This window comes from Microcebus murinus, chromosome 2 (genome assembly GCF_040939455.1).
Source record: "Microcebus murinus isolate Inina chromosome 2, M.murinus_Inina_mat1.0, whole genome shotgun sequence".
NCBI classification, from domain to species: Eukaryota; Metazoa; Chordata; class Mammalia; order Primates; family Cheirogaleidae; genus Microcebus; species Microcebus murinus.
Window position 1 is genome coordinate 39,428,012 of NC_134105.1, and position 19,302 is coordinate 39,447,313.

The 19,302-nt window shown below is 35.0% G+C and overlaps 1 protein-coding gene and 1 pseudogene across 2 annotated transcripts in view; one reads left to right on the plus strand and one right to left on the minus strand.

The window, feature by feature from the left end:
• NRDC (nardilysin convertase) overlaps positions 1-19,302 on the minus strand; it is a 79,439-nt gene that overhangs the window by 51,679 nt on the left and 8,458 nt on the right. The window contains exons 2-6 of one of the 2 annotated variants that reach the window (XM_012776179.3): positions 10,312-10,609; positions 7,554-7,687; positions 6,236-6,305; positions 5,997-6,078; positions 4,962-5,115 (exon numbers count right to left, since the gene is read on the minus strand). In XM_012776179.3, the coding sequence (XP_012631633.2) occupies positions 4,962-5,115; positions 5,997-6,078; positions 6,236-6,305; positions 7,554-7,687; positions 10,312-10,609 (738 nt within the window). The remainder of the gene's footprint in view (positions 1-4,961; positions 5,116-5,996; positions 6,079-6,235; positions 6,306-7,553; positions 7,688-10,311; positions 10,610-19,302) is intronic. The other variant, XM_012776180.3, reaches the window with a different exon arrangement.
• Positions 2,724-3,416, plus strand: LOC142861115 (small COPII coat GTPase SAR1B pseudogene; annotated as a pseudogene).

Here is a 19,302-nt window from a genome sequence, read left to right on the forward strand (position 1 = left end):
AGACATGTGTCTATATTGCCTACTCTGGTCTCAAACTCCTGACCAGAAATGATCCTCCCACCTCAGCCTCCTGAGTAGCTGGGATCTCTCAGGCATGAGCCACCATGCCCGGCTTACTACCATTCTTTTTGTTATTGTTACTTGTTTTGTTTTGTTATTTGTTATTTATTTTGTCTAGTGTCAAATCAGTTTTGACATTTGTTAAACATTCTTCTTTACTTTTTTTTTTTTTTTTGCTCTAGTGAGTGTGTGGTAAGTTTCTCAGATCTCTTCTTTTCTTTTGAGTGATAACAAATGGGATTCTAGGGCTTAGCCTTAAAAATGTTACTGGGGAAAAGAATCTCAGAGAAATAGAGAAAATCTCCCTTCCAATATGGCTGTAGGAAAATGAATATATTTCCACAAAAACGTGTCACAGGTAAATTGGTGAATTATAAAGATTCCCCAACTACCATTCTTAAAAGATATTTTTGTTTAGTGTAGAATTTGTGGTTGGTTGGTAGTTATATTCTTTCAGAACATTGAGGATATATCCCACTGTCTTTTAGCTTCCATTATTGCTACTGAGTAGTCATCTATCAGTGTAACTAGTATTCCTTTAAAGAAATTTTTCTGTATGTGTCGGTACATGTGGATTTCTTCTCATGTATACATTTGGAAGTTGTTAGACTTCTTTAACTTCTGATTTAATGTCTTACATCAGGTTCTGAAAATCTTCCAGTGATTGACCCTTCAAATATTGTCTCTACTCAATTTTTCTCTCCTTTCCTTTTAGAACTCCAAGTAAATAAATATGAGACAGTTCCACTCCATCTTCTATGCCTCATATCCTTTTTCTGTCCTTTTTATGGTTTTTTTCTCTCTTTATGCTATATTTGGGTTAATTTCTTCTGGCCTATCTTTCAGTTTACGAATTCTGTTTTCAGCTATGTCTACTTTTTTCTTATGCCTGTCCATTATGTTTTTAATTTTTATCATCTTTTAGTTCTAGATGTTGTCATTTTTCAAATCTCCTAGGTCACATCTGACAGTTTCTTGCAAGCATGTTCCTTGCAAGCATATTTAAGTTTGTCCTTTATTTATTTAAAAATAGAAAGTGTAATTATTTTTATAACTTTTGTGTAACTATTCCAGTGCTTGAGATGTATAAGAATCTTTTTGTGTTATCTGTTCTCACTCATGTGGTTTTATTTTCCTGTGCACCTGCTTATTTTTTGACTGAATGTTAACCATTTTATTGAAAGATCTACCTATAAAAACAATATAGGCCGGGCGCGGTGGCTCACGCCTGTAATCCTAGCACTCTGGGAGCTTGAGGCGATCACTCAAGGTCAGGAGTTCGAAACCAGCCTGAGCAAGAGTAAGACCCTGTCTCTATTAAAAATAGAAAGAAATTAATTGGCCAACTAAAACTATATAGAAAAAATTAGCCCAGCATGGTGGTGCATGCCTGTAGTCCCAGCTATTTGGGAAGCTGAGACAGAAGAATTGCTTGAGCCCAGGAGTTTGAGGTTGCTGTGAGCGAGGCTGACACCACGGCACTCTAGCCCAGGAACAGAGTGAGACTTTGTCTCAAAAAATAAATAAATAAATAAATAAAAGAAATATTCCCGATCTTTTGTGAGTTTATAGGAAAGACAATCTCAGGCATCATTTACATTGCTTTCATTGATTTATTTTGTCTCTATTCCTCTATTTGGTTTTTGGCATTAAAGGTTTGACTACCAAACAATGAATATAAAATATACACTTTGTAAGCATGTCCTTTAGTAAACAATTAATGATAGCCATGAAACAGTTGACTAAACACAGGTTAATAGTCATATTACAGAAATAATAAAGAAAATCTGCCATGTTGCATTCTATTATAAATAACATTTCAAAATATCTTTGTCAATTTTTAATGGGATTTTGGGATTCTTTTAGCATAAAAGTTGTTAACTTGGGGGTTCAGGAACACATAAATATTTATTTATTCCATTGAAAATAGTGGCATATGCTTTCAATTTATGGGAATACACCCAAAAGATTTCTGTAGATCAAATTAAACTCTAAATTTTTTTTAGAGGTGGGGGTCTCCCTATGTCACCCAGGTTGGTCTCACACTCCTGGCTTCAAGTAATCCTCCTGCCTTGGCCTCCCAAAGTGCTGGGATTAAAGGTGTGAGCCACTGCACCCAGCAAAATTAAACTCTTAAGAGACTATTTCTCTGAGAAAATCGGACCGTTGTCATGTTTTGATAATTTTTTGGTCATTATCTTTTGATTTTATGGTAATTTTTGCTATAAAAGAACTGCATTAATTCATTCAACAAATATTTGAGTGTCTACCAAATTCTTAATGTTGCAGATATATCAACAAAAATAAAAATCTCTTGCTCTCAAGGAGCTTACATTATACTGACAACCTCAAGATTTCTTTTTTTACATTGTAATCTGACATTTATCTAGAGTTTGGTAAAAAGTGACTCCTTTTTTCCAGTGTAGACTTTGGTCTGCAACTTTATAATATCAAATTGTTAATAGTGCACTGACACAAACTTTTTGCAATTTTCAAAAACAATTTTGCAATGAGTGTCCAAAGCTTTTTTAAAAAGCCTTAAAAATATACATGCAAATATACTCAGAAATTTCACTTCTTAGAACTTAAAAAAATAATTAAGCTTTTTACAGTCTGGTCTCCAAGCGTAGGGCCAACGCTAAGCAGGGGATTGTGTTCTCTCCAATTGCAGGCCTTATCAGAATTGGATATGTCCTTCATATTTGATTGGATTTACAGTGGTTTCAGCAGTGTGCTACAGTTTTTAGGATTATATAAGAAAATTGGTAAATTGGTATTTCTTGGATTAGATAATGCGGGAAAAACAACATTGCTACACATGCTAAAAGATGACAGACCTGGACAACATGTCCCAACATTACATCCCACTTCAGAAGAACTGATCACTGCTGGCATGACTTTACAACTTTTGATCTGGGTAGACATATTCAAGCTCGAAGAGTGTGGAAAAACTACCTTCCTGCTATCAATGGCATTGTATTTTTGGTGGACTGTGCAGACCATGAAAGGCTGCTAGATCAAAAGAAGAACTTGATTCACTAATGACAGATGAAACCACTGCTAATGTGCCTATACTGATTTTTGGGAATAAGATCGACAGACCTGAAGCCATCAGTGAAGAGAGATTAAGAGAAATATTTGGTTTATATGGTCAGACAACAAGAAATGGCAGTGTATCTCTGAAAGAAATGAATGCCTGACCCCTAGAAGTTTTCATGTGCAGTGTGCTCAACAGACAAGGTTATGGAGAGGGCTTCCGCTGGATGGCGCGGTACATTAACACCGACCTGTGTTGGTTCCAGGTCTCGACATTCAGGCCTGCTCAGAGATTTGATCACTCAACATGCATAACTTGAATTCAATAGATTTTTGTTTCTTATAAAACAGATGTTTTTTAGATTATTAATATTATATCAAATTGATTTGAGTGAGAATTGAAAACTGATTCAAGTTAGTTTGAATATCACACTATTAGTTTTCTAATTCCATAAAAGTAATTAGTTTTTACAGTTTATAATCTGACATTACCCCAGCGCCATTTATAAAGAATGACTTTCAAGGAGTACATTTGAAGTACTTTTTAATAACATGAAACTACAAATATCAACCATATTTAAAAGCTCATCATGTTAAATTTTTTATATACTTTTTTGGAACTAGTTAGTTTTTAAATTTTAGATTGTATGTCCACCTATTTTAAGTGTACAGTTAGTTAATAATTAGCTTATCAATGGTTGCATGATGCCTTACAGTTTTCAATAATATTTTTCTTATGCAAATGTCATGCAATAAGACAAACTCTAAAAAAAAATAAATAAATAATAATTAAGAATATACACAAAAAGCCAGGTGTGGTGGCTGACACCTGTAATCTCAACACTTTGGGAGGCTTGAAGTGAGAGGATCACTTGAGGCCAAGGAGTTCAAGACCAGCCTAGGCAACATTGCCATATCCCATCTCTAAAAAAAATGAGTAAATTAGCCAGGCATGGTGGTGTGCACCTATAGTCCCAGCTACTCAGGAGGGTGAGGTGGGGGGGATGAAGCTCAAGAGTTCAGGGTTACAGTGAGCTATGACAGGGGCCACTGCACTCCTGCCTACATGACAGAGCAAGATTTTGACTCCAAAATTAAAAAAAAAAAAGGATGTACACAGAGATTAGAATATTCATCACAGCCATTACAGCATTATGGTACTAGAAATAACTCAACTCTCCAAAAAGTGTAACTGGTTGAATACCTTATGGTATTTCTATATAATGTAAATAATATATAATCACTTAAATGCATGTTTTATTATATAATTTACATACAAATTATATAAGTTAAATCCTATATCTTGTTTAGAATTGCAGGTTATTAAAAGGTATTAATATTAACAACATGATTCTATATACATTAAAAAAGATAGATGGCTATATACCAAAACATTAACTCTGGTTATCTCTATACTGTAAGATTAGAGGTAATCTTATTCCTTTTTTGTTTCTTTGTTTTTCCATATTTTCTACTAAATTAAAATTAATTGTCAATAATGAGTCAATAGAGAATGCATCATTAACAAAACTCAAAGGATGTTTAAGAGTTTCAGTTTATACCTATGGAGTACAATGTACACTATTCAAGTGTGGATATACCAAAGACTCAGACTTCACCACCATTATGTTACAATACTTACATGTAAGAGAATTCAAGTTGTACACCCTAATCTATTAAAATAAAAAAGTTTCCATTTAATATTTAATACAATGTATTACAGGATGAAGGCCAATGTATATTTATTTAATAGCATGCTCTTACTTGAAATTACTTGAAAAGAAATACCATAGAACATGCCCAATATTTCCATTTGTAAAGAATTATTAAATAATTAAAATAAAAATACACTTTGAGTTAGTTACCTATCCAGGGCTTCCTTGAAGTATTTTCTCTGGACATCAAACTGAAAGACTGTCCGTTCACAATCAGTTGAAGCATTATCACTACCCCCATGTTTCTTCAGGAAGGCATCAAACCCATTCTCATCTGGATATTTCAAACTACCCATGAATACCACTAAATGGAAAGAACACAAAGCCACAGAACACAAAGATATAGACAATATTTTTTATTATCGAGGATAAACTTTGTTATATGGATGGCAAAACTGAAAGAATATAGACCAACACATTAACAATGGTTATGTCTGGATAATACTTACTTTCTTCATTATACTTCTATTTTTATAACTTTCTATAATGCTCATATATTACTTTTATACTAAAAAAACCCAAACATTACATTTTTAAAGATACGAAAAACATGTAATTGATTTATAAAAAGGCTAAAATTTAAGAAGTATATATGAAGATTATCTGCTACTATAAAAATTCATAAAATGAGAAGTTTATCCTCAAATAGCTTAGAAAACTAGAATATAAAAAATGAGTAATTCAGAAAAACAAATATGGATTTAAATATTTATAATTATATATAATATTCCACATAGGTTTTGTTCAAGTACATTCATAATAAACTGAAGTTTCTATTTTGTTTTGTTTTTATGTCAATCATGCTTTTTTATTTTCTGCATTTCTGATGCTTTGACATCTCGGGGCCTTGCTAATCCTGGAAGAGACTGCCCCTCCCAGGACTAGCCAATTCCTGGAAAATAGCAATCTTCTGATGTATTAGCTTTACCATACCTAAATAAAAATAACACCTACATTTTAAAGTAGTTTTCTAAGTGGTTTTATACTAATTCTCAATATAAGCCCACTGAAGGAGATTAAAGTGGCTCCCTATGACATTCATAAATCAAAGATTTTTTTCTTAGCCTTTTTCTCTTGTTGAATATATCATAATTCTATCAAACCAATTACTTATCTTTGAAAAAAACTCATACAAATTTAGAAGGAAACAAACACACCCTGGAATGATATTTTACAAGATCTTACTGTGCTCCAAAAAGTGTGCCAGCCCGGGTAGGTCATCTGGATCAGCAAAACTCCCAACTCCAACACAAAGAGCCGCTGCAGACTGGAGTAAGTAGAACACATACAAATAGTTGAGTCAATCCCAAAGGAATAATATTAGCATTTCATCTTAAGGATTCACTTGGAGATGGATGTTTTCCAATAGAAAGTAACAAAATTCTTTCCCTGAGAATCAGGAGGAGCAGCAAAGTGAAACTCACCAGAACTGTGTCAGTTTCACCCTGCTGCTCCTCCACTTGCCATCCTGCCAAATGCTGAACAGGTGCAGACCTAAGGAAAAAAGCAGAAACAGACCGAAAAAAAGGGAAGAGGGACTGGACAGCCCACCCAAATATAATTCATGTCAGCATTTCAGAATTCTGAACCAAGTTTGTTCCCTGAATTATTAGATTTTGGAAATCTGCAAAGAAACATGTCTAAATAGATTATCTCTAAAGATCTCTAAGCAATTAAATACTCTGTGTTCAGTAACTCAGTTACTAAATGTGAAACCTCTCAATATGTTACTCAGAAATTTTTGTTTTTATTAAAATAGAAAGTAAAATAACATTTTAAGAAAAGATCTAACAAAAATAAGTGGTTAAAAAAATAAAATCTTTAGCTATTAAAAAAATTATAGAACTACACGTTAAAGAGGCTTTTTAGTTCTTCGCATCTTATTGAAGATATATAGTATATATTACTTATCAGTATATATTCTCCCAACACCTTGGGAAAATCAGAGCTTTTAACAAAACAGTTGGCTAGGAGGTACACCAAACTCTGTACTTAAAATGACTGAGGCATGCCATTATATCATTACAAGTTAAAAGACAAAACAAGGAGAGAAAAACAGTCAATTTGAATCCTTTAAGATAGGAAGGTAAATTATTAACATTCCCAAATTTTATAACTGTCAATTTTATAAGGTTTAATATATTTAGTAAAACAGATTTTTTTTTTTTTTTGAGACAGAGTCTCGCTCTGTTGCCCAGGCTAGAGTGCCGTGGCATCAGCCTAGCTCACAGCAACCTCAAGCTCCTAGGCTCAAGCAATCCTCCTGCCTCAGCCTTCCAAGTAGCTGGGACTACAGGCATGTGCCACCATGCCCGGCTAATTTTTTATATATATATTTTTAGTTGTCCAGCTAATTTCTTTCTATTTTTTTAGTAGAAACAGGATCTCACTCTTGCTCAGGCTGGTCTCAAACTCCTGAGCTCAAGCAATCCTCCCACCTCGGCCTCCCAGAGTGCTAGGATTACAGGCGAGAGCCACCACGCCCGGCTGAAACAGATTATTTTTATAAATGGTTGCCCTATTAGAAAAAGAGCTTTAAAAAAATAGCATGTACCTAGCATAAAGTCTAACCGTGTGTCAGAAAATGAAAGTATGTTTTTTAGAAGAACCAAACAGCCTCACTTGATACTATAAACCCCATTTTGAAGACTTAGGCACATAAACTCAGTTAAACATGGGGGAATATCTATTTCTTCAAACCACAGTCTAACCTGTTCTGTGATGTTTTAATAGATGCCTAACCTGCTTTCAGCTCCAACTACCCCATAAAGATTTCTTGTCTCGACCAGCAGGGCTGAAGACATTTTTGAATAAGTTGACTTAAACCACAGTCTATCAGTCAGCTTTGACCACAGCAAAAACAGGCTCTGCGATTGCTAGAAAAGAAATTCATACTTGAGAATTTTCTACCCAAGAAATTCATACTTGAGAAATTCATACTTGAGAACTGAATTAAGAAAGCCCTGAACAAATCATAATTTAGTATATATCTACACTTAAATTTCAATTTTCTTGTTAATATACCAAACTTTTCAGATCAAGAACAACTTCTTCTGGAAGAAGGAAAATGGACAGGGATAAAAAAGTTGCCTCAGAAAAGTAATTAACTACTTAATTAGATAAAGCTTCCCCTAAAAAAACTATCAAATTGTTCTTCCCACTTCTTTATTAATTAATCCCCATATTTACCTTAAACAGGGTTCACATTTTTTAAATAAAAATCATAAAAGCACTTCAAAATCCTATACCAGTCTTAAACCACCTCTTACCAAGACTAATTTACTTTAATTTGCTTTTCCAGATGCTTATTCATTCAATAAATATAAACCCTTTTCCATTGTTAACAATCATGTAGTCTTTCTAGTGTATCCATTGTTTCTGAATCAAAACAAGTTGATCTCCTCTTCAACTACTTGGTTCCATTCTAGTATAATCCAGAAAATTAGCTATCAATATTTTATAAAGGATTTTATCACACTGAATTGTCAGAAAAGTAGCATCTAAGTCTTTTTTTTTTTTTTTTTTTTCAAGACAGGGTCTCATTCTGCCACCCAGGCTGGAGTGTAGTGGCATGATCATAGCTCACTGCTGCCTCAAACTCCTGGGCTCAAGCGATCCTCCCACCTCAGACTCCCGGGTTGCTGGGACTACAGATGCTCACCACCTTGTCCAGCTAATTTTTTCATTTTTTGTAGAGATGGGGTCTGGCTATGTTGCCCAGGCTGGTCTTGAACTCCTGATCTCAAGCAATCCTCCCTCCTTGGCTTCCCAAAGTGCTGGGATTAGAGGCATGAGCCACCATGCCTGGACTCCTAACTCATTTTTTTTAATGATCACTAGACTGTGATGCTGCTGCTTCTAGAAAAGATAATCTTTTATAATTTGATCCACCTATGCAAAATAAAAAGGGGACCAAAAAGCCTGAAGTACATCTTCTTGATTCATCAAAGGTATTCACAATTGCTTTATAAAAGCTAAGTATTTTATAATGTCTTGACATTAAAAATGGGTATTAAAACAATTTTAATTGTTTTACGTTGCTTTATCAGTTAATAGAAAACCTAAAGAAACTCAAAGGGAAAAGCTACTTTTAGATAGAAAGATATAGAAAGAAACTTATAAGAAATATTCAATTAAGAAGTTAACACAGTCAGCCTTAGAACTAAAATGAACCTCAAAAATTATGTAGTCTTGTTTTAGAAATAAGAAAAAAAATGAAAAGGCCTAAGGCCATCTAGAAATACAGGAACAGAGCCATATTTAGAGCCCAGGTTTCCTGACTGTCAGTGTTCTTTCCATTCTGTGACTTTTATAATTTCTTCCTATTATTGTTCTATTTGGAATTATGAGATCTATTTTAAATTAAAAGTGAATTTATTAATTCCTAATCTGTTTATAAAGACCTTGGCATATAGACTATCACATAACATACATATATATTTTTTTCAGTGTTTTGATTTTCATTTCTAAAGCTTTCCAAGCTAAAACTACTTGGCATATCATGCTACTCAAAACCAGGACCACTCATCTGAGTAGCAAGGGGCAAAAAGTTTCTTAAAAATACCTTAAAACCTATTTAAAAGCATCTTAAAACTCAATCCCTCCCCTAATAACTTAATAAAAGAACCAGTATAATCTTTCATTTAAACAAATAATTTTTTCCAGGAAGAAGGAATACCAAAGGATTTAGTTAAATCATACCTACTACTTATAACTCACATCTTCAAATCACTGAGGGCTGAGCACTCTTAAGTATTCATTGACTTCAAACATTTGCTCATCAATTCTACTATAATGCCTCCAAAATATTATCCTCTAATATGGGTACTCCCTACTGCAAAATGGAGGCATTCTTCAAAAAATATTAAGAGGGAAATTCTCCCTATCAACCCCTATTTATCTATTCACTGATAGTCATTATATATTAAATTAGGATCACTTCTATTTCAACTTTTCCAATGTACCTATTTATCCAGACCTTTGGTACTTTCTTATAAAAAGAGGTGAATCAAATTCAATTAACTATATAGAAATTATCCATATGATGACTCTAAGAACTCTAGGCCCATGTGAAGATCCCACACTAGCCCCATTCTTTCCTTCTCCTTTTTCTAGTCTAAGGATAATATACTCTCTTATTCATCTATCCCAGGGTAAGAATTATATAGATCCTCACCTACCAGTATTTGTTTTTAAAACATACAATGTACACAAATATACATAAATTCAAATATCACCATTGATTACGTCTGAGAGATATGGTTATCAGTGATTTTGTCTTTTTTATATTCCATTAATTTCTACAATGAGCATTTATTACTTTTATAATCAGACCAAAATGTTTTCAAAGTGTAATCCTTATACAGAATAGACCTTTATCTAAGACCAAAAGATAAATATATATTCCTTTTTTGTCATTAAGAAATAAAGCATGAGTTTAGAAGTTATCCCAAAGAATTCCCAAATTAGGAAAAGATAAAATAATAGACATGACTCGCACCTGTTTTTCAGTGGTTTTCTTTCTAGCTTCTGCTCTCTCTTCTATTTCTTCCAATTCATTATCCTCAGTATCAAGGTCATCATCATTATGTTCATCATCATCATCAAACTCATCTTCATCATCAAAACCCTCTTCATCATCATCTTCTATTTCAGCTCCAGAATCTTCATCATCATCATCATCATCTTCTTCCTCCTCTTCCTCCTCTTCATCATCTGTTGCATTTCCTGTTTTACCTTCCACATTACTTAGGTCTGAAATCAAAAGTGCCTGCAAGCCATTCCGTAATTTGATGTGTCTGGGGGAAAAAAAAAATCACACAACATTTTCATCCAGCTGTCCATTACATTACACCAACACAAGCATAGCAGAATTTAAGGGGGAAAAAAAATCCAAGCACACACACACACACACACACACACACACACACAACCAACACTCTAATAAAATTGCTCTGGGGAGGGAACCACAAAAGTTAGTCAGTTTCTGGCTAGCCAGAAACACAGGAAGGGACACTTCTCTGTTAGTATTTTTTCAATTTTTAACTATAAAATATATTTATCTAACCAAAAATCACACTTTAGAAGTTAAACACACACAATAAACACACCGTTCAGCCTCCCCTATTTTTCAGTTTGTAAGTATTTAAACATTCTACCATACCAGAAGACTTAGCCTAAGAGAAATGTAGTCCTCAATATACAGAGCAGTCATGCCAGCTTACGTATTAAAGCAAAATCACATAAATTTAAACTCTGCTGATTCCCTTTTCTACAATATATTTGACATTATGCCAGTTCTCCAAAGCTGCTTTTACAAACTAAAGAAATGGTTACATCTCTAAGGAAACTAAATCCCATATACTGGTAGCCGTGCAGTAAGATGAGTCTTACTTCGTAAAACTACTGTGCCAGTTTGATGACTAGGTGCCTATTATAGATTACTCCCAGTTATACTAATTCTTTCATGTACTTATACAATAAGCATTTATTTATCACCCTTTATGTATCAAATATCATGCTCCATTAAGGACACAAAGAATAAAAACCACACAGTTCTGAATCAGGCATTCACTGCCTAGTAATGAGATAATCAAATCAGTACAATATGGAATGATAAAAGTAAATACAGAATGTAAGAAAGAAGGAAAGAGGGAAGCTTTCTGAGACAAGATACACTTAAATAAAGACTTGAAGATGAAAAAAGAGTTAGCTAAGCAGAAACTGAGAAGCACAATTATGCAAAGAAAGACAAAGAAGAGAACCTCTGGTCCATGATGGAAGACTAAACATAAGGATTTATCTCCTTTCCATATAAAAAAATTCACATTAAAATGATTTTTAGGCCGGGCGCGGTGGCTCACGCCTGTAATCCTAGCACTCTGGGAGGCCGAGGCGGGCGGATTGCTCCAGGTTGGGAGTTCGAAACCATCCTGAGCGAGACCCCGTCTCTACTAAAAATAGAAAGAAATTAATTGACCAACTAAAAATATATATACAAAAAACTAGCCGGGCATGGTGGCACATGCCTGTAGTCCCAGCTACTTGGGAGGCTGAGGCAGGAGGATCGTTTGAGCCCAGGAGTTTGAGGTTGCTGTGAGCTAGGCTGACACCACAGCACTCACTCTAGCCTGGGCAACAAAAGTGAGACTCTGTCTCAAAAAAATAAAAAAAATAAAAAAAATAAAAAAAAATGATTTTTAAAAAAAGCTATGGTTTTATTTTATTTGGGAATAAAATCATGACAGTTAGAAAACAGAAAGGGACATTGTTAGCAGATCACAAACTTTTATAAATTATTAGAAGACATTATACAAATTTGATCAGATTGAGAAAACAGCAAAGAAAATCACAGACCTACATACATGTGATATTTGTTCTTTCCAAGAAAGCCTAGAGAAAGCCTAAGCTTCAGATCAATAAATAGAGTAAGGAGAGCTTCAGGACAATAAACTCAATTATTAATTAAATTGGAAATAACCCAAATGTCTACTGACAGGAAAAACTGTGGTATATTCACACAATGAATTGTTTTTTCCTATAGTGGAATATTATAAAGCAGGAAAACATACAATTCAGCAAAAAACTACAACATTGGTTAACATTAAAAACATAATAATGAGGCCGGGCGTGGTGGCTCACGCCTGTAATCCTAGCTCTCTGGGAAGTCGAGGCAGGCGGATTGCTCGAGGTCAGGAGTTCGAAACCAGCCTGAGCAAGAGCAAGACCCCCATCTCTACTATAAATAGAAAGAAATTAATTGGCCAACTAATATATATATAAAAAAAAAAATTAGCCGGGCATGGTGGCGCATGCCTGTAGTCCCAGCTACTTGGGAGGCTGAGCCAGAAGGATTGCTTGAGCCAGGAGATTGAGGTTGCTGTGAGCTAGGCTGACGCCATGGCACTCACTCTAACCTAGGCAACAAAGCGAGACTCTGTCTCAAAAAAAAAAAAAAACATAATAATGAGTGAAAAAAATCACAGAAGACTATGTATCATATGAATACCATTCATACAAAGCCAAAAAACAAGCAAAAATAAGTATATTGTTTAGGTATACATACATATATGACAAAACTTTTTCTTAAGCAAAGAAATGATAAACACAAAATTCAGAATGGCAGGGCAACATGGAAAGATACAGAGGGATAAGATGACCAAGAACACAGAAGTAAATCCTAGTTCTTAAGTTGAGTGATGGGTTATTCATTTTGGATTTGTCACCCACCACTTGCACAGAAGTTGCATGTTTTCTTTTGGCATATATCAAATACTAGAAAGTTTTTGAAATGGTAATCGAAGAATTTCATTCAGTAATAACTTGGGAAGTCAGTCATATTCCCAAATAATCAACTGTGGGAGACTAGAATATATCACCCAAAATATGCCTCTTTGGCCTAAGGACTGAACTGAAGGCAAGTAAGAAGCAGATGCAAGAAAGCTCTCTGCCGTCCATTTGCCAAAAATCAGGACATAAGTTTATAAAGACATTAAATATCCCAGCCTACCACCTTTCTTCTAGAGAGAACCCAAGTTAACCACTGAATATAATGTTATGCCTGTACTGGCCTGAAGATGACAGAGGAATCTACATTAACAACCTTTATTGACTAGCTTTTGTGTGCCATTTATTTGCCTTCCACAAGTTGCTGCCTCTAGAGACTCAAAGCTCTTTTTCATTGTCTTGTTACTTCTCTAAAAATTTACTGCTCTTTCTTGAAGATGCTATATAAACTGGAATTCAAAGCCAATTCTTTGAAAAACATTCATTCTCTGGTTATCTCCCATGTATATATGAAATATACATGTTAATAAACTTATGTTTTTTTCTTGTTAATCTGTTGTTCATTATAGAGGTCCATTCCAACTAAGAACTTACGAAGGGAACTTAGGAAAGATGAAGAAAAAAATTGTTTTCCTCCACTACACAACCAAACAGCAATAGGACAAATTAAAACCCAAGAGCTGTTTCCCAAAAATATGCACACTCTGTCTAGAAATAAATTCTAAGATGAATCTTAGAGACATAGAATCTCAGACAAGCAGAGTTTGGGGTAGTCCCAGATATCTATATCAGACATAAAGGGGGGGGGGGAGTCAGGAGAGGGGAACTCTAGAACTCTACTTAGTCTTTGTAAGGTTACAGGGTACATTTTTTTACTAGCTCAGAATTTCAAAAATGAGAACAGAAAAAAATCTAAAGGTACTCTACTTTCAAAATAATCCTATGCATTCTGCTTTTCAAAATAAATCACAAATCTGATAACTTCTCATTAACTCCACAGCTACTTCCTTAATCTATGCTGTCATCAGGTCTAGTCTCCTCCTAACTGGTCTCCCTGCTTCCATTCTAACCTCAATAGTCAAGCATACCTCTCTAAGCCCATCTCACATGCATATCTCAAGCTATTCTCAACAGGCTATATAAGAAAGATCATTCTTCTTATGGGCTGAATTGTGTTCCCCCAAAATTCACATATTGAAGCCCTAAATTCCACTACCTCAGAATGTGACTATATTTAGAGATAAGAACTTTAAAGAGTTGATATTAATAAAATGAAGCCTTTAGAGTAGGCCTAATGCAATCTGAGTGGGGTCTTTATAAAAGATGAAATTTGAACACACAATGGGACACCAGATATGCGTGTGCACAGAGGAAAGACCATGTGAAGGAGATACAAAGAAGACAGCCATCTGCAAGCCAAAGAGAGAGGCCTCAGAAGAAACCAAACCTGTAACACCTTGGTCTTGGACTTCTAGCCTCCTGTGAGAAAATACATTTCTGTTGTTTAAGCCACCCTGTCTGTGACATTTTGTTATGGCAGCCCTAGAAAACTAATTAAAGACCATTTCTCCTTTCAAAAACTAACAATGCCTTTCCACTATACTCAGAATAAAATCCAAAATCCTTACCATGGCCTATTAAGGCTTTACATAATCTGGTTCTCCTCTACTTCTCCAATCTTCTTTCCCATCTTATCTCATTCTCTTTGCTCTGACCTAATGACTTTATTGTTGTTTCTTGAACATTGAAGACAGACTCCCACACCAGGGCTTCTATGCTTGCTATTCCTTTGGCCCTCAGATATATTAATAGTATTTGTATGGCTGTTCCACCTCTTTCAAGTCTTTACTGAAGTATGTCCCTTTTGAAAATGTCTTCTCTGAACACACTATCTAAAATAACACCTCAGTCAATCTCTATTCTCTTTTATCCTGCTTTAACCTTCTTTACACCATTTACCATTACTTGACTTTTTTTTTTTAATTTTCTGTCTGCACCACTAGAATTTTAGCTCTGAGGGCAGAGCTTTTATTTTTCTTCACAGCTATATCCTGTGACATCACCTGGCATATATTAAACATTTAAGAAACATTTGTTGAGTGAACAAAAGAATGTTAATGCCTGAAGGGTGCCTGATACATGGAATGTACTTAGTATCTGCTAAGTGAAACAGAATATCAGATAAAATCTAGCATCTAGTTTCATAAAGAAAATTACCATGTTTCCCCGAAAATAAGACAGGGTCTTATATTTATTTTTCCTCAAGAAGACACCCTAGGGCAGTGGTCCTCAAACTTTTTCAACATGGGGCCAGTTCACTGTCCCTCAGACCGTTGGAGGGTCGTTGGAAAGTGCGGCTATGCGCACTGTGGGCCCGGGACAAGTCAGCTGCCTAGCAGGACAGGCAGCGGGGGCAAAAACATCGGACGGGCGGGATAAATGTCCTCGGCGGGCTACGTGTGGCCCATGGGCCGTAGTTTGAGGACCCCTGCCCTAGGGCTTATTTTCAGGGGTGGTGTTATTTTTTTTAAGTACGGTACAACAATCTACATTTATTCAAATATAGTTGTCTTCTTCTGGAACATCATCATAACTCTCCAAACCCCGAATTCCATCCTGAATTTCTTGCAACTCTATTTCCTTTAGAACCATTGGCCCCAGTCTCTCATGTTGAGCAACAGAGCTCTCATGGGGCAAATGAGAAGGGCTGCTCATCTTCTTTACTGCTCTGTGAGGAAATGCATGGGTTGTGCAGATACGCTGCATAGCCACGCCCATCACTAGGTCTTATTTTCCGGGTAGAGCTTATATTGCCTGCACAAATGCTTAGAAATCCTGCTAGGGCTTATTTTATGGGTAGGTCTTATTTTAGGGGAAACATGGTATATATACACAAATGTATAGGAAAAGAACTAAAAGTATACAAACCAAATGTAAAAGTAACATGTATCTAGAAAGAGGAGTAAAAGTAGAGAGAGGGAAAAAGAATTTTTATGCTTTACTCTGTAATTCCTATACTTTTTCCATCTTTTGTAATAAAAATATATTCATTTATTGTATAATAAAAATAATTTAATAAAAAATTCAAAACCTGCCGGGCGTGGTGGCTCACGCCTGTAATCCTAGCACTCTGGGAGGCCGAGGCGGGTGGATTGCTCGAGGTCAGGAGTTCGAAACCAGCCTGAGCAAGAGCGAGACCCCGTCTCTACTATAAATAGAAAGAAATTAATTGGCCAACTAATATATATAGAAAAAATTAGCCGGGCATGGTGGTGCATGCCAATAGTCTCAGCTACTCGGGAGGCTGAGGCAGTAAGATCGCTTGAGCCCAGGAGTTTGAGGTTGCTGTGAGCTAGGCTGACGCCACGGCACTCACTCTAGCCTGGGCAACAAAGTGAGACTCTGTCTCAAAAAAAAAAAAAAAAAAAAAAAAAAAAATTTCAAAACCTACTCCTTAAAAAAATAAAAATAAAAATCCTACTCCTTAAAAAATGAGGAACATATACCAAAAAGCCCTTAACTTTACAGAGGATAACTTCCATAAGTCAACATCAAATCTGTTTGAAGAAGTCATGGACAAAGGACCTTCATCATAGCTTCTATTCAACACTATTGAAGGTCCTAGTCAACAAAAAAAGATCCAATATATAAATGAAGAATTATGAGGCGCAAATATTGAAAGCTCAATCAATGTAAAATATATGATTACCTAGAAAGTGCAAGAATTACCAATAAAAAAAGTATTAGCACTAAGCAGAGTTCATCAAAGTAGCCAAAATCAAGAACCATGAATAAAAATCAGTAGCTTTCCTCTACATCAAAGGTAACTAATTAAAATAAGATTTTTAAAAATCTCATTCACAGAAGCAAAGAAACTATAAAATACATAAATACATACCTAATAACAATAGTTCATGTTTTAAATGCATTAACTTACATGTCTTAACCCAGTTAATCCTCACAATAACCCTAATGGTTTATTATTCCCATTTTATGGATGAAGAAACTGAAGCACAAAATGAAGTTTTTTATTTGCCCAAGGTCATTGTGGCTTAGCAGGGACTTAATCTAAGTAGCATGACATTGGAACTCATTCTTTTCACTACTATTCAACATGGTCAACATGAGGAAAACTAGAAAACTTTACAGGAGAAAATAAAAGACCTGACTAAATAATTATACTATGTTGCTGGGTGACAATATCCAATATTACAAAGATATTAATTCTTTCCCCCAAATTAATTGACAAATTCAAGGTAATTCCAACAAAAAAATCCCAACTAGATGTTTTTGTGTAACTTGACATATGATCCTAAAATTCATGTGGATCAAAACATATAAAATATGCCAAGAACATTTTGATAGGGAAAACAATGAAGGGGAACAGCCTTACCAATTATGAAAATATGGTCTTTTAAAGTGAAATAGAATTGTACACTGGTATAAAACACCAACAGATCAATGAAAGAGAACAAGTTCTAGAAATAGTGTAGTCATATAATGCTGTTTACTACTATTCAATAAATGATGGTGAAACAATAGACCATTTAGCGAGAAAGCCATCTCTGCCTTATACTCAACAAATATAAATTCCAGATATTATAGAACTAACAAGAAAGACTGTCTTTAAATCAAGAAAAAAATATTGCTATAATATTTGGGTGAAGAAAATTTGTATTAGACAAGATACAAAATCCAGCAGTTATAAGGGAATAAAAGGAACAATTTCACTATTTACTAACAAAAATAAACTTTTATAAAACAAAACAACATTTAAAAAATCAAACAGCAAATTGCATACTGGGAGAAAAAAATAACATATAAGAATTCCTTCAAATTACTATGAGCAAAAACAAAAAACAACTCTAATGAAAATAGGTTTAAGGCCAGGAGCAGCAGCTCACAACTGTAATCCTAGCCCTCTGGGAGGCCGAGGTGGGAGGATCACTTTAGCTCAGGAGTTTAAGACCAGTCTAAGCAAGAGCAAGACCCCCTTCTCTACTAAAAATAGAAATAATTAGCTGGGTGTGGTGGTGTAAGCCTATAGTCCCAGCTACTCGAGAGGCTGAGGCAGGAGGATCAGGATCGCTTGAGCCCAGGAATTTGAGGTTGCAGTGAGGTATGATGACACCCTGATGACAGCCCTGATGACAGAGCAAGACTCCGTCTCAAAAAAAAAAAAGGTTTAAAAAGATATAAAGAAGAAATACATACCAAGAAGAAATACATAATGCCTGATAAATAAAATGATGCTTAACCTCACTAGAAACCAAAGATAAACAAATTAAAACAATGAAATATTTTTCAGCCAGCAAATTAGCTAAACAAAAAGATAAATAAAAATTACTGCTATCCAATGTTGACAAGGGGACAAAATATTCTTATATTGCTGATGCATCTCAAATAGTATAGCATTTTTATAGGAAGGCTAACAGTGGTGGCTCATACCTGTAATGCCACCACTTTGTGAAGCTAAGGCAGGAGGCTGCACTCTAGCCTGGGTGACAGAGAGAGATCCTGTCTCAAAAAAAACAAAACAATAAAAAAACAAAAAATGACTTTTGTAGGGAAATATGGCTATATCTAATTATTTTTTTTTAATACAGAATCTCACTCTATTGCCCAGGGTAGAGTACAGTGGCATCATCATAGCTCACTGCAATCTCAAACACCAGGGCTCAAGCCTGCCTCAGCCTCCAGAGCAGCTGTGACAACAGGCACACACTATAGTCCATGCTCAGTTAATGTTTCTATTATTTGTAGAGACAGAGTCTTGCTACACTGCTCAGGCTGGTCTCAAATCCTAGCCTCAAGCAATCCTTCTGGCTAGGCCTTCCAAAGTGCTGAGATTATAGGCATGAGCAACCATACCCAGCCTACTTTTTTAAAATGTAAACTTAACATACATTTTAACCCAGTAATTTGATTCCTAGGTATCTTATGAGAATATTCACACACATGAACAAAAATATCTCAACAGTTGTTACTGCAACAATGATAGAGAAGAACTGGAAATCACCCAAATGCCCATAGATAGAGAAATATGGAAATAAATTATCCTAAAACCATATCATGGAATAGGAGATAGTCTTCAAATAGAGAGAAATTAGTGATTCAGGTTCTACCCTTAAATTGCTATTCTAGGCCTGGATAGATGGTGCTAAATTATTTTAGGTCAAAAGAGAGTGGCTGGGGGCTAATTATT